Below are 20,676 nucleotides of genomic sequence, written 5' to 3' on the forward strand. Positions count from 1 at the left end.
CTAGACAGACAAACGGGAAAAAACACCTGCTGGAAAGGCAGAGCTGCAGGCCAATCACAGTTAAAACATGGTCACAGTTGAGAAACCATTCTGCAGCATTTAGGTTACTGCCGCAGACAGCCGGACAAACCTCTCAGAAGATGAAAGAACAAACGAAAAAAATAGAAGCGTAATAAGTTCTGATGGCATGTTTGTTGGAAGTTGTCACTATACCTTATTTCATTCCGGATGGGGCACCCCACGGAGGCGGGTTACAGCAGGGAGGGTGGGTTTTCTGCCCTCCACCCTCCCCCCCAGCCCCGCAGGGGGGAGCACAGCATCTAAGACCGACGACCGTCGACAGCTTTACGTCCATTTCAGCACGGAGCACGCCAACAGTGGACGCTCACACGCCAAAGTGCAGTTCAAGCAATATCAGCTTACTTTACAATCACAGTTTAGTTTAAAGACAGAGAACAACCCCCCCTCACCCCCCATGATTGCCAAATGAATAAGGCCAAGCTTTCACCTGCATCGCACTAAAATTAAACTGCTAATCAGCACGACGGCTCCAGTGAGCAACAGAAAGCTATTTTCACAGTCAGATCTAACAGTAAACTCCAAGGTTTTTTTTTTTGTCTCCTCAAGTAGTAAAATTCACAGTTCAAAAAAATGATATGCATATGCATGAATGTTCCTGCTCATGACTAACTAAAAAAAAAAAAAAAAAAAAAGGCTTGATAATCGTTAACCAGAACCCACAAACAAACTCAAAAGCTAACAGGAGCATTAAGGGGTCTAAGAAGAGGGTGATCTGCAATATAATACAAGAGCAAGTGCTAATGGTTGGTCGGAAGATTACAGAGAAACAACACAAACAGTAAACAGACATGTGCAAGCGGGGCCACGTGTCCTAGCCTATCAGGGGGTAGGACAGGGAGACCTGGGAGTTCCCCTTCCGAACACAAATAAGGATTCTCAAACAATGACAACCTCTAGGGCATTTAGGGCATCTAAAAACAGAGGCGTGGCCTCTATTGATTAAGACATGCAGAGTTACAACCCTGTTCAAAAAAAAAAATAAAAAGTATGTCCCTTGACAGGCCTGTGAAAAGTACAGACGACTGAGACGCAGATCGCACGTGAAAGGTGGCAACCTACGAAACTCCGAATGCCGCATTTGCCCAAATTAATGCTTTTAGAAAGTCTTCCTAAAATCAGAAAACATATTCTGAAGGTGCACCTGCTCTGTAGCTATACAGCACAAAAACGTCACGTTCTGACACAGAACGGCTTGTAGAAGACCACCACGTCCTCCCTCTGGCCCCATTCAAACGCACCTCTCCTCTGGCCTGAAAAACACGCCCCCAACCTCAGTCCCGCAACTCTCAACAACACATTTAACCCCCGAATACGTTAACTGAGTAGTAAAGCTGTCTAACAGGCACCGGTTTGCTTGGGATGCAAAGGCCTCATTGGGGCTCCGGTGAGAATCTCAAATGGCAGGGGTGATGATCCAGTCCACCCACTTCCTGTTTGGCAGTCTGAGAAGAGGAGGATGAGCTATGGTGACAACCCTTAATCACTACATGCCATCATAGTTGAAATTTTCCATCTTGACTGTTTGTCTAATGAGCAGTTTGGACTCGCGCTTCTCCTCGTTCTTGATGGATTTGTTGATATCCATTATCTTTTCACAAATGTATTTGTTCACTTTGGACAATCTCTGCGTGATCTCCGCACTGTCCGCGGTTTCCTGTGATACTCTGTCGTACAGGCATTCTGGAAAGAGAAGAAATCAAGTTTGAAAATCAGATTCATTCAGGAAAACAAATTGCCATAAAGAACAGAAATTCCATTTCCGTTTAATTCTACGACAAATCTTCAGAAAAAAAATATGCATATGTAACATTAAAATGTGTTTGATTACAATCAAAAGTCAACTGACCTTAAAATTCAGGTATTGGAGAAAAAATGTTTTCCTTCATCATCATGATCACTTACTATAATACCTCACCATTAAAAATAAAGCACACAGATATTATTCAGCACAATTAACTATAGCATCTGTTAAAGGGAGATTATGCACCAATTTATCTTCTAATAGCTCATCCTGGTCAGGGTTTCAGGGAAGCCTGAAGCCAGTCCCAGGCAGCACAGACCACACAAGGCTGGATAAGATGGTCAGTCCATTGCAGAGTACATACATTCACATGCAATCATACTCTCAGGGTGGAGACACCAATTAACTTAAATGCATGACTTTGGGAGAACATGCAAACTCCACACACAGGGAGCAGAATTGGGATTCAAACCAATACCCCTAAAGGTGTGAGGTAATAGTTCTACATACTGAGCTTCTGTGCTGCCTGCAAGGTAGATTATAAGCTATGTGAATCACCTTCAATAAACACAGAGACAATCCTTACATACTGTTATGTAAGAGATTTGAGCACAGAACCATGTCAGCCAATAAAACCACAAAAAACCCAAGTGTATTTTAACTTATAAAGCTCCTAGAAATTCAAATTTCACCAACTTCCTGAAATCTGCATTTTTTTTTACATTTCAATGCTGTGTCATCAGTGACAATGTAAACACCAGTAAATATCCTAATGCAACACTATTAATGCAAATCTATATATTTACATATTAAAGATGTTTGTTCTCTACACAGCCTGAGGGAACAACGTAAAATGCGCAAAGTGATATTTTTATATCATTCTGATGAGCACTAACTGCTATATTATCAGGGAGAATTTTTTTTCCACCATAAGGTAAAATGTACCAACAAAACAAAAACAAAAGAACTTTCGAATTTCATTTCAAAACTAAATAAAAAGTCATAGCTGTAAACACTGACATACATTAAACATACTGTGTTTATACATTGTATTCTATGGCTTATGAAACATAGAGCAACTCAGTGTTCTGTATTAACATTCATGATTTTTTGGCAATTTCATTTATTAAACTAATATACATTCTGGCTTATGTTTTGTAAGATTTCAAAAAAGGGACCAATTTGAAGTATAATAATTACTAATATGTGGTGGAGAGAATTCCAAAATATCCTTTGCTGTCAAAGCAGAAAAGGCATTTAAAATGTGCGCATGACAAGGTTTTGGGATTAAACTGACTAATACACTGAAAGGTCTGTACATTAAATCAGTTATTAACAACACAATTGGAAAATCATATTCAACCACCACATAACTGCTGTGATTCACCAGCAGGACTGTCCAGCATTATTCTGGGTTATATGGGTGCTTGGAGGAATTTGTGCAAAACAAACAGAACCATAAATTCACCAATGGTCTACCTCTTTTATAACCATGACCATAACCATTTTGGAAGGGGCAAATCCATTTTAATTAATGACAACAAATTTATCAGCCTACCAAAATTAAGACGTGAAGAACTAGCTTGTAAACTGAAGGTGAAAAGCTTTATACAGATGGTCTAGCAGAATTTCAACCATATGCAACTTCAGCGCCAACAGTCACAAAAACAATATACCACTAAAGTGTTTGCTACGGCTGGCAATATAAATGCTAATTGTGATTAATAAAGGTAAATTTCCAATTAAAAGGAGGAAAACACTAAAAGTACTCCCTACATGCGCAACATGATAAGAAACTAGAAGAGGTGAAGAGTAACTTTCAACTCGGAACCATCACAGGATGCCATACAACATGTCTGCCAAATTTCTGCCCAGCTTGTGAGGTGGAAACTATCTAGGAGCAAGTTTAGTTTTATGGTGGTAAGTCTTGGTCAACCAGCATCAATACCCAACCTAAATGGCAGCAAATCCTCCCAACAATCTTCCAACATCTAATAGAAAGCCTATTCAGAAGAGCAGAGGTTGCGGTAGCAAGAAATGGAAAAATTCATGTTAACACCTTTGGTTTTCAGATGTTGGAGAAGCTGGTGTCCATATATTTTTGGTAATACATTCTATGCGGTGCCCATGTGGTTCTTATTAAACCTTTCCAAATTGCGCTAACTACATTTCATTATAAAGAATAAAATCCTGAAAAAGCAACACGGCACTGACTTACTAAGCTCTTACCTTCCCTCTTCCTTAAACACACACTTATTGTACAGTAGTACAATAAAACCATGGTAACTGGATGCATAAGGCTTATTAGCTAGAACGATACAGGGAGTGTATTCATGAATTCCATGATCAACTGCTTATCTGAAGAGTTAAAAAAAAAAACACATACAGTAAAACCTCAGATTATGAGTAACTGCGTTTGCGAGTGTGATAAACGATCGAGGTCTTGCAATACGTGTATTACGTATACGCTTTGTCTGCCGAGCGTCACATAATCACAACTGAACCGATGCTTCTTCTCTCCCTCTCGCTGCGGGATTGTGGGTAATCGTTTTCTATGCTCGGTCTCAGTCGGCGTGCCTCACTCGTATAGTCAAAATTTAGTAGAAAACCACCACCCGAATAAGGGCGTAGCATTGCAGAACAACGCAATGTCCAAATTCTGCGAAATCGAAAAGGAGGCAAAAGCGGCTGTCATTGGATAGATTCCTTGTTAAAGTCGCACAAAAACAAAAAGATTCCAGTGAGCCAGCAGATAGTAGTGATTTCCTTATAGTGATAGTCGTCCTACAAAATAACCCTACTCTTCTCCTCTCTCGCCCCCCTTACACCATCCACGATTCTTTTTAAAGGTAAAGTGCAGGTTAATTTGTTTTATGTATTTTTACTTTATATTTCGTATTAATTATTTTTATATGAATATTTTTGGGTTGTGGAACGAATCATCTGAGTTTCCATTATTTCTATGACATACAAGTGCTTTGGATTACAAGCACGTTTCTGAAACGAATTATGCGCACAATCCAAGGTTTTACTGTACAGTACATTACCTCATGCTTACTGATCCAGACTACTAAATTAAGGTAATAATCTCAAGACCATGACTAAATAAAAGAATATATAACAAGTCTTTTCGATTTCCTAAATGTTAAAAGCTGACCTCTGACTTGATGAAGTCAGAGAACCAATAATACGCATTTTATAGGTAACCAAAATACTTTTAGCACCCCTCAGCTAGGGTCCAGCCTCCCCTTGTCAGCCTGGACCAGCATCTGGGAGATGAATGTACAACATGGTGCCTGTAGCTTTTAGCACATTTTTAATTGTGGGGAGTGGTGGCTGGAAAAAACATAACTGTGGAAGAACAGATCTGAATAATCCCACTGAAAGACATACGGTAAAATCGTGAAACTGATTTCTTTTTAATCATTATCCATATTAAAACAAAATTCTGTTCGATTCCTCTTTTTTGAGGATTTTTTTCCCCAAGGTAAATGTGTGCTATTCACTTGTTAATGGAAAGATGGGATATTCTCAAAAGTTAGATAAAGCTACATCTGCTTTGTCCTGGGTAACCTATACAGACGCTCCTCCACTTTCAAACTTTCAACTTACGAACTTTCAGACATACGAACGAAGAGGACTGCAAGTCCAAATTGTGTTCCTTAGGCTCCTGTGTCCTGTTCTGTTTTTTTTTTCTGCATGCCAATTCCGCCTAGTATGACTTCTAGTCAATACTCCTGCCGCACAGCAGCGTAGCGTGCGTACTCCCAGCATCCTAGTTCATTGTACATGCGCACACCTGGAAAATAATGTTGAATAATGACTTACTAACATTTCAAGTTACAAATGGCCGTTTGGAAAGTAACTCATTCGTAAGCAGAGAAGCGTCTGTATTTGCGCTCCAGTATTAACTGTTCCGTAACACTTCACATTGTCAATGCGCCGACACTTTGGGACAGAGGCATCTGAAGACAACTACAGAAAAGGGTACCTTACCTGTTCCATAATACCAACAAAAATAAAACCAGTCTAGCATTGTTGATTTATGTATTGATATGCGGGGGGAGCTGTAACCTTGGCTTGTAGAATTCGGGGTTGACTTCCGAAAAAACATACAAATTCCAGTCACTAAGAGGTTGACCATTACCAATGCAGCATAAGGGACCAATCAAGCCTTATATAGTGGTCATTTCTCTGGAATATATTTTATGAATAAACAAAACAAAAGAGCAAACAAGTGGCTTTACTGAATGATTTTATTATAGGCCCCCCAGTGAAAGGATGCCATTTACCTCTGACGATTTTAAGCTTGCTTGGGGAGAGTGGGGGCTTTGGCAGAGCGTCCTTCTTCTTTTTGGTAGCCACACCCGTGACACTCCTGTTCTTCAGGGTCTCTGTGCCCCAAATCATGACAGCCAGATTTTTGGTGAACTTGGAATCACCCTGTGTTCTCTGAAGCTGGTGCCATTTCTCTTCCTCCACCCAAATGCCTCCACCCAGGTGTACCTAAGGAAACAGCCCCAAAGACTGTCAAATGGAATAAACATGCCTGAAGTAATGAGGCAGGTATTCTCAAGTGCGATCCTGTCACAGTATGAACTTAAGATTGCCAAAGGGCTGGGAAGGCCTATGCGGGTAAAAGGAACGGGGGCATCACTTCATTAGCATGTGGCTCGAGAGCTAAACTCACCAGAAGATAAACAGTGTGTCAGAGGTAAATGCTAACAGCAGCTAGCATGTGTGCCTCTCATCTCCGAGCTCTGTGAGAAGCCCTTTGGCCCCCTTCCTGCTTCCATTTCTATCTATTGTGCTTAAGGACACAGGCCAGCCATCCTGCTTCTTGGCAGCCTGCGTTCATTCCTTGGTTGCCTCCCCTCCCAGCCCGTCTGCCACTCACTGCTGTGGTATAATACGTCCGCTCTGCAACATGCATGTCTCAGTTTGTCTTACTTTCCCACGATTACACAAAATCCTTTTCTCTTATAATCATGAGCAAAATATAGCAGACCTGTTACAAAAGGAGATGCTCTTTTAATACGGAAGGAGATCTTAGAGCAGAGCTCTCCGCATTATTTACCGTCTAGAAACGAAACATGGCTCCAAGGCCAAAGGAGGGGCTAAAAACAACCAAGATGGAAAACAGAGGAAAAGCACCGTCAGAGCTTTCAGGAAGAGCATGTCAGCAGAGCTAATTCCTGCTGGCAGAGTGTGCAGGCCGGCCATTTACAAACTGGGACATTCACCTTTCCGTCATTGAATGTGTACACCGTTCTGGGGGAGGGCGAATGGGAGTGGCCGGAACTGGTGTTGGCCTCTTCTCTGCAGACCTCTGGGGGCTCAGCAATGGGTTCCATCACTTCAGCCTTGATTGTCTGGGTCCCACTGTCATGCATGGGCTCTGCCCAAAAAAGGGAAACAAGGCATGTTTATGACGGGGTCCCCAGCCGGCCGAGAGCCGGGCTGTGGATCAGGGTGTGCCGGTGTAGAGCCGCGGCCCTGTGGGGTGACTGGCCGGCGGTAAAGTGCTGCTTCCCATAAACGCTGCTTAAAATTCCCAAGCAAATTCTTATTCATGGCTGAAAAAGGAAAATCCTCCTGCTATTTTGAATATCAATTGAAAAGGCAGCAACATGTCAGAGGATTATCTTTCCCAAAGCTGCAGGTTTAGAGGACATATTTATACCCCGTAAAGCTTTTAGGGCTCATACACCCATTCAGGCCTCGAAAACAAGTGGTATGAACTGGAGTAAACTTCTCATTTTCAATAACAGGTTATTCACAGCCTTACCAGGCGCATCCAAAACCGGTTAACTTTCAGCACATCCTGCCTGCCAACTCTCAGGCGCATGTATCCAGTTAAGATGGGTTTCTCGTACCTGAAGCACTTTTTTTTTGCCAACTCCTGCATGTTGCTTCATATTATAAACCTGCAGTGACACTGCAGTTTGAAAGTTTCTAACCTTCTGGTACCAGCCAACACCTCATTAGAGCAGTTTAATGGCAGAGATGCTTTTATTGTGTCCCAGTACTTACTCAACTTACCAGAAAGACACATAGGAAACAAAGAAGTACCCGGCCTCCTGTTTCCTGGCTCCGTTTGCTGCCCAGCAGAAGTGCCCGAGAGTTCCCGGGGCAGGGAGCAATGCAGGAGTTTATTTTTGCTCCACTCAAGCAACGGAATCAAACTTTCAGCGGTTTCACCAGTAATTAACGGCTGAGGATTGTAAGTGTGGCCCTCTCCATAAGACATCCAAGCAGCCTATAGAGGCCCAATCTACTGCCACATTAAAATCTCATAGGCTGATGGGGCATTGAACACATCTGCTGGTCCTACACCCGCTGCCAATACCAGCTGATGGCTTCATTTAGCAGCACGGCTCTGGCCACAGAGCGACTTCCCATGCGCGAGACCCTGGACTATTTTAGCCCCGCAAGCTGCCTCAGTGGCCGGACGTGCTAATCTCCCACGTGGCCTGCGAGCTTTATGACGGGAAAGCGCCACACGCCGCCGTCCCCCCATCACTCGGACTGGCTGATCTGCAGCCTTCTGCTCTCAGCTGCACATTCACAGACATTCACCGTTCGTGACACATGCCCTTGTATGAGGCTCCTGAAGACTGACGCGTTTATCACGAAGCCCGACCGCACCGCCATGCCACTCGGCCTGGCTGCTTACCGCTGCCAAGCCTCATGAGCAGGACGTCCTGCAGCCTCCTGTTGAAGTCACGCAGCTCCTTCACCTCCGTCAGCAGGCTCCCGTACTCCTTCAGCTTCTTGGCCTGCTGTACCAGCTGCCTCCGGGTGCGCTCCAGCTCCTGCTGCAGGTGCCGCATCTCCTCCTCCCTCTGCCGGTAGCTGTGGACCAGTTCCTCGTAAAGCACCCGAGGGACCACTGCCTCCTCGGTACTCAAGTCTCCCTCCTCTTCCTCCTCCTCCTCCTCCTCTGCTGCCAGCCTGTCCTCCTCCAGGTCCTCGTCGCCCTCCACGCACAAGCTCACAGCGTTGCGCTCTAATCGGGCCACCACGGCCGCCAAGCTCTTGGATGAGTTTGCACTGGCTCGCCCATGGTCCGGCACCTAGGCCCAGGAAACAATTGCAAATGTAACAACAGCCGCTCTCCGGACCTTTCACCTGCACACTAATCTGATATTCTGGGGACAAGCAGGTGCTTAATGGCCAACTGGGCGAGCCCATGAGTACACTTGTGTTCCTGTGGTGTCCTGAGCATCAGCTGAAATGCCGTGTCACAGACTCTATCAAGCAGTACATCAGGACGTCTTTCAACATTTTCAAACATTTCAGTCTATTGAATTTTATTGAACCCAGCTACCCAATCAAGCAAGAAGAAAAAGCCCACATCCCAAATGACAATGCCCCATATTCATCTCAGAACCAACTGCTCTTTAGGATGCCCTGAAAATTATAATACCTTACCTGTGCTTACAAAAATATATGTAATGTAGCTGGCTATTGAGCCATTATCCAATATTGTTATTGTATTTATTTATGACTATCATCATTCGAGTCTGCTGCTGCAAGTCACATTAAAATGAAGGCTATAAAAAGGGAAGGGCGAGAAAAAAGCTTTAATGAGGATGCAATTTTAAAAACATCAGACAATACGTAATCTCCTGGAGGCCTGCGACAGACATACTCATGCTAACATCTCTACAGCCAGACAGAGGCTCGGGACTGAGCTTTGTGCTTTTCATAATACATCACCAGTGACTAATGTCATGCCCTAATGCCTTTGTCATTGTACAGGTAGTAGGATCAGTGCAGGGTCGGCCATTTTTCTGCTGCCCCTGGGGCATTTTGGGGGTTAAGGGCCCGAAAGTGACACCATTACGCTGGGATTCAATCTGTTGACCTTGAGACTCCTAACCCACTGAGACAGACACATGGTTTGTGGATAATGAGGATTTTGTTAGCTTATTGTTCATTTTCCTCTTCTGAGATCATGCTCCTGTCCCAGGCTGGTGCAGCTTGAGCAGAAGTAAACGCAGTTAAATAGCGCTGCAGCACCTGGGCACAGCAGCCACCGTAAAAACGGTCCCTTCCATGCTGGTTGTCTTTCTTCCCCGTGGCCTGTGATTTTTTAATTTATTTTTTAAATGTACACCTATCAGACCGACTACTAACAAGGCAGTGGAAAAACTGGTACAAGACTGAATGAAGTAAGAAATTGGCACACACGTTTTCACTACGCATTTGCATTTCAAAGCAATACCTTATCTCACTCATAAGGAAAATGCTATTCAGGGTGACAAACAGCATAGCAAACCCACAAAGCACCAATTAAAGACAATAAAAAGCACTTTAACTCAGCGTTATCAAACAGCCTGCATGCAACCAAACTAATTTTCAAGGCAAACTGGAGGACAATGACACATATGACTGCATAACACCGGGACAATGCAATCCTGATCACTGGGCTATAGGCCTACTTAAAGTCAGCTGTTTGTAGGTTCTGAAGGAAAAATAAATATGAAAGATGGAAATCAGCTAGTTTGTAATGACCACCATTGAGTTTGAAGTATTTAACTGTGACTATTAAACATATCTGAACCAATTTACACAAAATTTAGCTACACTTCAGAGTTGTATTAATATCTGTTATTTGCTTCAATGGAGAGAAACAGATGTGCTTTAATATTTTATCTGGAAATGCATACTTTGAAGAAACCCATCTTTCATACATAAATGCTTCAGACATAAAATGTTCTTTTAATTAAGAATTAAAATTTGCTTATACTATTCAATGGGGCTACACAGTTAAATATGTAATACTTGCTGAAATGTCATAAAATGCTCAATGTACCTGGCCGCTGCTTCTGCTAATGGCCCAGCTTAAAGCAGGAAACACACAGGCCTCCCACCACAATCTGTGAACCCTGAACTAAAAATAAAGGCTCAGAGGGGGAGTGTGGAGGTGCTTGTAACAATCAACCAATTAAAATGACTTCTAGAGACCAGTGTCACAACATCTGCATCATGAAAGCTTAAGATACCTTAAAAACATACGATTAAGTTTAATTCCAAAACGCAATTACAAAATAACTTCCACACTGAGCGACGACGCGATATAGCTCTGTAGAGTAACATAAGTGTAACCTGGGTTATGGTTCGTTGGTTATTTTTTCCCCCTCCACGAAATGTCATTCTAAATGTCAAAAGTATCACTTCTTTATGAAACAGCTTTAAATGGAAACTTCCAGCTTTCCATTAGGCAAAGGCCCCATCGATTCATGATGGATTCAAGACCATATCAGCAGAGGCAGCAGCCTTGCAGAGGTGTGAACCGCTTGCCGGGGAGGCCTCTGCACCAGCATTTTTCTCAGTGTCAGGAGAACAGCTGCTGACCTTGGACAGCACCAGGCACTTCGATCTCAGACCAGGTTTAAAACATATAAGCTGAGGGAAGCCTTAACCCTTCTGGCAGAAGGTCTGCTAACTGAAACCAAGTACAAAATAAAGATCACCTTCTCCTCTTCATAACACCACTATGTTTCTACAAAAAGACACCAAGAACTCCAGCAAAAAAATGTTCAAGTCCGACCAATAAGTAACTTTAAACGAAAAAGTAAAGCGACTAACAATTTCTAAGCCCAGCATATTTACAGCACAAGCAGCCTTGATTGAGCATTTACAAACATTAAAGTAGGTACACAGTATAATGAACAAGTAATCTCTGCTTTAAAGAAAAAGTTAAGAGCTAATGCAGTTCTTTTTATCTGCCAAATAAATATCCAAAAACAATGATACCTTTTGATCCTACAACCAACCAGAGTTTGCTAGCAGTTAACAACAATGAAATGTACCTTTTTATGTCGGAGCGGAAGCTGATCCTCCCCAAAGTGGTTCTCCACTGCGTTAGCCATGTCTCTATTGGACAGCTTGGGAATTTTCATCTTCTTCTGCATAATACTGTGTTCAAACTCCTCTATATTTTCTGCAAAGCACAGGACTGAATGTTAGGCACATAGAGGAGTATACAGGCACCTATGGTACTTTGACATAAACATGTCAGAAAGAATACATTTTTGATTGTGTGATAGAATCAAATCAAATACAGAAACCACCCGTTCCTGCCTTGGGAATAACAAAAAAGACACTTTTGCGAATTTTGTATCTATTAAATGAGATGACCTAGGGCAACATTTTATAGAACCGAGGATGAAAATAGCTTATTGACATAAAATATAAAGACTGGGGTCCTACGGGCACAGGTTTGGGGACTGTTAGCCAGTCTTGGAGGTTGGCCCAGTCTTGTGGGTTTAAATCTGGCCCTATCCTTGTGAATGAAATGCCTATATGTTTCCCACAGATTTGTACAGGTCCTCTCAAGGTATTCCAGGATTTCCTGCTTGTTTAGGCAAGTGATTAATTTTCTTTTTAAAGCTTTTTGCATGGCATGGACGGATGGATGGATGGATGCTCCCCAAAACTATGGATATTTTGAATGACACGACAGCAGACAAACGGGAAGAATAAATTCACTCCTAGATGTTCTCAGCAATAGATGTCATTAAACTTCCGTAGGAATTTAGATAAACTGCATGAAAGACTTTTAGAATATTTTGTTTTTTTGTGACTGATGCATTGGTTTATTTTCTTCTTTGAATTGTGTTTAAGTTGCTAAGGAGACTTTGCTAATTAGAAATTCACCATTTCTCCATGGTTTCTATAGTGAAAAGAGCACTGTACCTTAAAGTCTTATCCAAATTAAAAGTGGTACTAATCCAGTTCTTTTGAGGGAATAACTGAAATATTGTACTGTTCAAACCCAGCTTCAGCAAGTCTGATGTTAAGACACTGATCTCTCAGAGTTTGTAAACAAATGTAAAGCAAACTGCTTGCTTTACATTATGTAACAAACTATTAAGCTAAACACCAACTGGTTCGGAATTTTCTGATGCAATATACTACCTATTATGAGTTGATAGAAGTGTAACACTGTAACAGTATAACAGTCAGTGATAACTGACAAATGTTATGACAATTAGCAATAAAATGATTCAACTGATGTTTTACTACTGTACTACATTCTAAATACTAGTTCTATACAAATTTGTTTCAAAAAACAAGTCTTGTCTGACAAATGTTCCTTTTTTTAATCTGAAATAGAGTTGAACAACATTTATATTGGCAGATTTAATCTACCTTTTACAACTGGCTTAACAGTCAACTGAACAACTGAAATGCAGCAACTTAATTGCTACAAAAGTTTGTTCTATGCATCCAAGTTATTTATTCCAATTTAAACATCTGATCATGGTAAGATGAAAATAATAGATCTGATGAAACATCAGTTATTAGCTATTTAACAAAAATAATTATTGAAGTTATCAACGCATATTATGTTCTTTTTAAAATGTTTATTTTAGTGTAATATATCCTGATACACTGAACAGAGCAGTGTTCACAAGAGCAAATCTCAGCTTTACAAGAGCAGATTACTGTGCTGCTCTGGCAATAAAGATACATAAAAGTTTGCCTACAGAACGCATAATTAAGAAACATTCCAATAAAGCAGCCGCTATTTAATAATTCCTATAAAAAATAACCCTGCATATATATTTCACATGTGGCTAAAATGTAGCAGAATATATTAAGATATTTGCAAATATTAGTTTCCATCAATTTCCCAACTATACTCTGGTAAAGTTTATTCGGGCTGACAACAAAATATCAATCTGATAGATATTAACGTTTGTATTACGACACTAATGAAACATTACACGTGTTATGGACCGAGAGAGTTATTTCCTGTGTTTTAAGAGGTGAATCACTGGGGCCCTGCACTTTGCTGTTTGTTTCTGGCAGAACCAAACATAAAACCAGTGTTTCCCGGCTGCTGTCAGTCATTACAGGTGGGGGGGGGGGGTCCTCCTTCCAGCCAACTAACCTAGTGCTTCAGGTTAAAGTCCCAGCTATTTATATTAAATTTAATTTTAACCTGGTTACCTTAATGGGTATATTTTAAAGGGTACCAGGGGAAAAGCCCCTTTCCGGGCACCGGAATTTTAACGCACAGTGACACGGTATTAGAAAGGCACGTTAAATGTTAAGTGTTAAGATTAACAATCAATTTTCAAGTAGACAATTCGGTACATCTTGATGCTCGGGAAGGTGCATTGCGGACGTCTAATGAAGCTTTAGACACATTTGCACACACAACACTGCGCTGTCACGCTTGTTTAATACGGCGCATTAAAACTTCACAACGTCTTACACACACACCACCATCATTTTAATAAAACCTGCTGTCGTTTTAATAAAATATAGCGGCATTTATAGATATAGTGCATCGCCGGGCCCATGAACACACTTGGCGTGTCGAAGTTAGCCGGCTAGTTAGCGAGGTACCCACCTACCTGCTAACCGGCTAGCTTACGGGCTAACCCCGGCAGGATGGTGAAAATGAAAGGCCGGGGAAGACAGAGAGTGAAACCGAACCAAAATTAATCAGTGAGGGTTCGAGTCAAGGCTGCTGCCCGGTCGGACATTAGCTTGACAAGCTAGCCTTGCCGTGCCCAGCCTAAGTGCACCATGTTATCCGCTTTCACAAAAACCGACGGTGGGCTGCTGTCTGTAGGCTAACGAGGCGGCGGGCTCACCTGCCAGGGCGAGGATCTGCGCCTTGCCGGGCCCGCCTGTTCCTGTGCCGCTGGCCTCGGATCTGTGCACCACATACACCTTCTGGTTGTCGAAATCCGCTTTGTGCACGGGTCTGAAGTCCTTCACGCTGGAGACCGGCAGGGCGTAGCACAGGTCGTCTTCCAGAAACCTCACGAAGGCGTACATCATTCCCACCTCGGCCCCGCGCTTCGGACGCGCTTAATACTTTTCCCCCTCCGTTTAAAAATAAAAAATGTAAACACACACACAAAAGGGGAATGGGGGGGAAAAGGCCTCTGCGCTCGGCTACTCTGGCCTTGTCTACATCGCTCCAGATGAGGTGCGCAGCTTCTACACCCTAAACCCCCCCAACCCTGCTAACTCCGTGAAAGACTAGAGTAATCGACAATAGAAATGCTGATCGTCAGTGCCAAGATCAACCAGTTAACCTGGTCATATTTGTCGGACACATCGTGAGTATTCAGACACGAAATGACCATTGTTTAGTAGTAAGGTTTACTAACAATCACAACGTTATTAGCAAATGTGCTGAACAAGTTCACCTTGCCTAACCAGTTATTAGTTACTCCATACTTCTCCCATTTTCGGTTACCGCAGATGAATCTTGCTGATCACATGAATGCACTTCATAATCTTTCCATCGGAGAGACATGCTACAATTCTGCTTGCTGTTTTTAATAAAGCTGTGTTTTTATAGGAATTACTTTTATTGTGGTAGTTGCATCCTCAGTAGACATCCCACTGAAACCAGTGCATCTTAACAGGTTGGATTCAGCGGGAGTTTTCTGTTTTTTTTCCCCTCACAGTTTCTGCTGGAAGGTAATCACTAGCACATAGACAACCAACATTCCATTAAAGTAGCAGGCTAGCATACTGTAATGGTTAGTATAATGTAGTATACAGATTAATAACTTTTGGTCGTCATAAAATACCTTATTAATATTTTAGGAGTACTAGTAATTTGTTTAACAAATTGTGGGCGTAAATAAACGTCCGTATAGTACCGAAAAGCTGGCGGCCGGCCAAATGTTATGCATTGGTGATCATTGTGCATGCGCGATATAATATCGACATGATATCGCCCAGCCCTAATTTTAATATAAAATTTCACTGACATTTTTCATTTGTTTGTGGTGGAACATCACTTGCAGTTTGCCACTCAGCAGGACAATGGATAAAGTTGTGGTTTCACATCTGTGGTCATGGGTTTGATTCCTGCTGTGTATGGATTTTGCTTGTTCTCCTTGTATTTGTAGGTTTCCTCTCACATCTAAAGACATGAGGTTTATGTGGATTCATGTCTCTTAATTGCTAAATGTGTGTCAGACCTGTGCTGTGTCCTGCCAGTCCGTCACAGAGCATAATGATACATTATGGGTAATTCAGAGACACCAGTTTGATATTGCTATTAGGAGTGTAACAGTAGCTATTCCTACCGAAAATTCTCGTTACGTATATGTACTGAATGAATGAAGGGTCATTCCATGTCAAATCGTCACACTGTTGGACCTCATCATCACAGATCTTTTAATGAAACTTGGCACGCTGATTTGGTCGCATGAGTAACTCATGAAACTGAAATTGGGCATGTCTGGGGTTAATATTGCGGGAGATTTAAGCAAACAAAGTTTTAACTTTTAAAAGGGGGGCTATGACTTTGACTGGCTATATATACCTTAATGTAAGCTGCACAGAAGTGGTCTTTATATTGTTTTAAAGCTATTGTCCAGCTCTATAGCTCTATATATTGAATGAATAATATGCCATCCCCTTATGGATAATTACTATGTAATAACCAATTAAAATAACAAATAACAAAAAAAAACTATATTTCATTTTTTACTAAAGCTAGATCATAAGGTCATAAACATCTCCAGAAAATTTGGTCTTTGGTTTTTAAGGTGTTGCTGAGATATCTTCACATAAAGGTAGCATCACATGGTTTCATATTACTAATGGGCATTTTTAATGGCAGCCAAACTGACATGAAATAGTATAGGCACAGGTGTAACATTATTTACAAATATGCCACAATGAAATTTAATGGAAGCTTCATCAATGTCATTGCAGATACCTGTACTTGCCACACTATTGAAAAGGCCCACATGGCTAGTAAATATGGCTATTAAATGCCCTGCATTCATCAGAGGTGAGTGAGGTGTGCAAATCGGTCCAATGTAAGTGCACGCTTAGGGACTCGACCTGTACAGAAAACATAATGAACCGTGACTTGAAAACCAAGGTACGTACTGAACCGTTATTTTTGTGTACTGTTGCACCCCTACTCACTACATGTGTTTTGGCTGTGGAAGAAAACCTCCAAACTTAGAAGAAAGATACAATAATACAACAGACTAAGCTCCCATGATACCCAAAAAAAGAATAAGCCTCTGAATTTCATAGTAATGCTTGAAGGATCATTAAATCACACTTCTTAAGTGAATGAAGTAAAGGAATCCATTGTCATTATATGTTTTTTCAGCTTATGTGGAAGTTAGGACAGACTTACTGTGACTTGAGGCAATTATTTTAGGAAGATAAGACTGCTTTGCATTCATATTCTAATTAGATAGAGTAGTGTATAGAAACTAAGAGAGACAGGAGAAAAGCCGGACACCACCCCGTCCTCTGTAGCCCTTCACTGTGCAGGTCTTATAGTGCAATTTCTCAGAGTTATGTTGTTTGAGCCCTTGAAAATAAATGATAAATGTGATTGGAGTTTTTTTTTTTTTTTTTTTGGAAAAGTGTGCTTTTTGGTACAGGTCATGTCTTTCATGAGCTCTATAAACAATAAGCACCCCCCCCACACACACAGGCACCAGAAAGACACCAGGGAGGGCTTTTTTCAGCACAGTAGCACCCAGTGACCCATCGCCAAGACTTCACACAAGGATCCCACCCTCTCCCCGATTTCTCTCATGGTGCCTTCATTTATCAGAAAAGCTGTTTCAACTGACTGATCATTACAGTAATCAATACGTTCACCTATTACTTTTGTTCTGCTTCAGTGGGTCCCATTGAGTCCAAAGGCCCCCAAAATGAAACTGGGGGAATAGAGAAAGGAGCCATTATTTGATAGAACACTTCTTGAAAATGATTATCTGGTCTGATTGTGGCTGTGTGCGAGTGTGTGTGTGTCATCAGTGTAGCCTTTCTTCTAATGCTTGTTTCTCAGTAGCCGACAAAAGCTATCTGACACAAAAGGAACCCTTTGTTATTGTAAAATACTCAGGTTGTCACACAATGGGATGGAATTCTTTGCTTGTACTTTAACGGAGAGCGGCGCAGTCGATACATGGCGCTAACGATGTTGTTCTGCTTGGCCTATCGTAATTGAAAAGTAAGTGAGGCAGAACGCCGGACACTTCTCCTCTGCTCTGAATTTTCATTATTTTTGATTCAGATCGGCTTTGGGGACCGACTGTCTCTGTCACTGTAACCGTGACAACGTTCCTTTGGGCTTGGGGATGCATCTTTTGAACGCAGCAACCCTTAGTGCTTATGGTTTATAATATACAGCAGGTTTATAATAAAAACGTGTTGACTTTTTATGTGTTGACAAACAACTATTTTATTGCTCTTCATAAGTTGCCAGTCTCTTTTTTTTTAATATACAGCAATAAATATAGAATTTTAACCCCTTAAAACCTTTTGGCCTGTTTGCCTGTTCTAGATTGACCCACATAAACCATCATAGTTTTCAAACTATATTTCATACATTCTAGGGATAATTTCTTGACACATATTGACACTTTTCATATAGTGATAGACACAACAGCAGTCCTTCGTTCTCATACTGCTGACAAACATCTTTGGTAATCGCTGACAATGCTCTTTTGTGGGCTCCTCTGTGCCATTTGTAATGAGACCGTTTGAGGTCAGAGTGCAAACTAATCCAATTCTGTGATTTTTAACCAGGAGGAAGTGATGTTCACCATGCAACAGTTTGCCCACAATGTGAATATTGCTGTTCATTATTACTGATGTGGTCACTTCTTACAAATATTAAACTATCTGTCTGAGCAGTCATATGACTTTTAAAGCATCCATTGAATCTGTCAGAACAGCAGACACAACATGTACAACCCCATTTCCAAAAAAGTTGAGATGCCATGTAACATGTAAATAAAAACAGAATGCAATGACTTATAAATCATATAAACCTACATTTAATTGAAAAATGAAATAAAAACAAAACCAAATGTTGAAACAGAAATTTTGTTGTTTTATGAGAAATATATGCTCGATTTGAATTTGATGCCATTAACACATTTAAAAAAATGTTGGGACAAGGATAACAAAAGACTGTAAAAGTTGTGTAATGTCAAAACAAAACAATTTATGGAATATCTCAGAATTAATTAGGGTAATCGGCAACAGGTCAGTAAGATGACTGGGTATAAAAAAACCCCAGAGAGGCAGAGAATCTGTGCAGTGAGTATTGCAAAGAATTTGGGAATTTCACCATCTTTAAAAGGTTAATAGAATCTGGAGAAATCTCTATGCAAGGGACAAGGATGAAAAGCAGTATTGGATAGGCGTGATCTTTGGGCATGTATTAAAAACAGAAAGAAATCTGTAGTGGAAATCACTGCATGGGCTGAAAACCACTGTCTGTGAACACAGTTTGTTGCTGCATCCACTAATGCAGAATGAAACTGTACCATGCAAAGAAGAAACCATATCTACACATGATCCAGAAATGCCACTGACTTCTCTGGGCCTGAGCTCATTTAACATGGACTGAGGCAAAATAGAAAACTTTCCTGTGGTCTGATGAATAAAAATGTCCAGATTCTTTTTGGAAATCAAAGCATCCTCTAGGCTAAAGAGGAGAGGGACCATCCAGCTTATTATCAGCAGATAGTTCAAAAGCCAGCATCCGTGATGGTATAGGGCAATAGTGCCCATGGCTTGGGTAACTTGCACATTAGGGGTCAATTGACTACAGAATTAATTATCCAATAGACATAGCAGATCATGTCCAACTTGAATGTCCAGCTTTCAAACATAGATGCCATCACTCACTGAGACTTGGTGTTATGCAGCGCAAAGTACAGGAAAGATTAAAGATTCAGTAATTGTGTTTTTAACTATTCCATCCATCTTACAACCACTTATCCTGGTCAGAGTCCTGGGCAGCACAGAGCAGGTCTTTGGTACACACTCTGGACAGGATGGCAGTCCATTACAAGACACACATGTGCGTACACTATGCGCAACTTAGAGATATAAGTTAAATAGCCTAAATGCATGTTTGGACTACGTGAGGAAACGGTCACAACATGGGGAGAACATAGAAATTCCACACAGAAATAGCAGAGATGGAATTTGAACCTGTAAACTTGGAGAACTGAAGCCTTTGTGCCACCTTATTTTTAATGAATATAAAAATGAAATATACCAGGTATTCAAAATGTTTTGTCTTGTCAGGGTGCTTTTCCACTGCAGCAGGTATTATATTTTTGGTACGTTACTTTTGGTACTTTTCCTTTAACACTGACTTCCGATCGAGTTCCTGTACCAAAAGTTCCAGTGCTTAAAGTGCCAAACCAACTTGGGTACTTTTTTGGTACTTCAGTACTTTGGAGTGGGACTTGAAATGCTTTAATTGTTGCTTTGTTATGCAGATAGCCTGCCACTGACACACAATACAACTGTTATCTTGAAAAAAGTTGCAAACTCATAAATTACAATGTGGTCAGAAGAACAGATAAAACAAGATCAGGATTGCATGACAAGAAATAACATATTTTGTATAATATACCAGGGCGCATGGTATTGGAAAATGTTCATGTATCACAATGTGTTTTTGTTGTAATAAATATTGGGATATTTATAAAGCAAAAAAGAAGTTCAACATGAATATCTCGCATATCTACTAGGAGTGATTTCAACACCCATCCAATTTCTTTAAGTGCTTGTCCTGCTCAGGGTCACGAGGGGCCCAGAGCCTATGGACACAAGGCAGAGAACAATGGCAGGATGGAGCGCCAAGCCATAGCTGGGCACACTCATATACAATTCATTCATGCATGCATACCTATGGGCAACTCCAATAAGTCTCGGCATGGTTTTGGACTGGAGAATCTGGAGGAATCCCCACGACGACATGGGGAGAACATGCAAACTCCACACATGGTACCCTGGCGGAGACTCGAATCCTGGGGCAGATGCATGAGGCAACAGTGCTAACCTCTGCACCACCATGC

The 20,676-nt window shown here is 41.3% G+C and overlaps 2 protein-coding genes and 1 long non-coding RNA gene across 3 annotated transcripts in view; 1 reads left to right on the top strand and 2 right to left on the bottom strand.

Moving 5' to 3' along the window:
• Positions 1–20,676, bottom strand: part of agbl4 (AGBL carboxypeptidase 4) — a 298,733-nt gene that overhangs the window by 26,167 nt on the left and 251,890 nt on the right. The window lies entirely within an intron of this gene.
• Positions 693–15,211, bottom strand: bend5 (BEN domain containing 5). The gene is made up of 6 exons (XM_049005139.1): positions 14,443–15,211; positions 11,644–11,774; positions 8,499–8,898; positions 7,066–7,220; positions 6,115–6,328; positions 693–1,761 (listed from the first exon to the last, which is right to left on the bottom strand). The coding sequence occupies exons 1-6, from the start codon at positions 14,630–14,632 to the stop codon at positions 1,565–1,567; spliced, it is 1,287 nt and encodes a 428-aa protein (XP_048861096.1). The 5' UTR covers positions 14,633–15,211; the 3' UTR covers positions 693–1,564.
• LOC125728073 (uncharacterized) lies at positions 14,847–20,001 on the top strand. Its single transcript, XR_007388914.1, has 3 exons — positions 14,847–14,916; positions 16,535–16,613; positions 17,280–20,001. It is a non-coding gene; the product is annotated as an uncharacterized LOC125728073 (long non-coding RNA).

This window comes from Brienomyrus brachyistius, unplaced genomic scaffold, assembly GCF_023856365.1.
Source record: "Brienomyrus brachyistius isolate T26 unplaced genomic scaffold, BBRACH_0.4 scaffold152, whole genome shotgun sequence".
Classification (NCBI taxonomy): Eukaryota; Metazoa; Chordata; class Actinopteri; order Osteoglossiformes; family Mormyridae; genus Brienomyrus; species Brienomyrus brachyistius.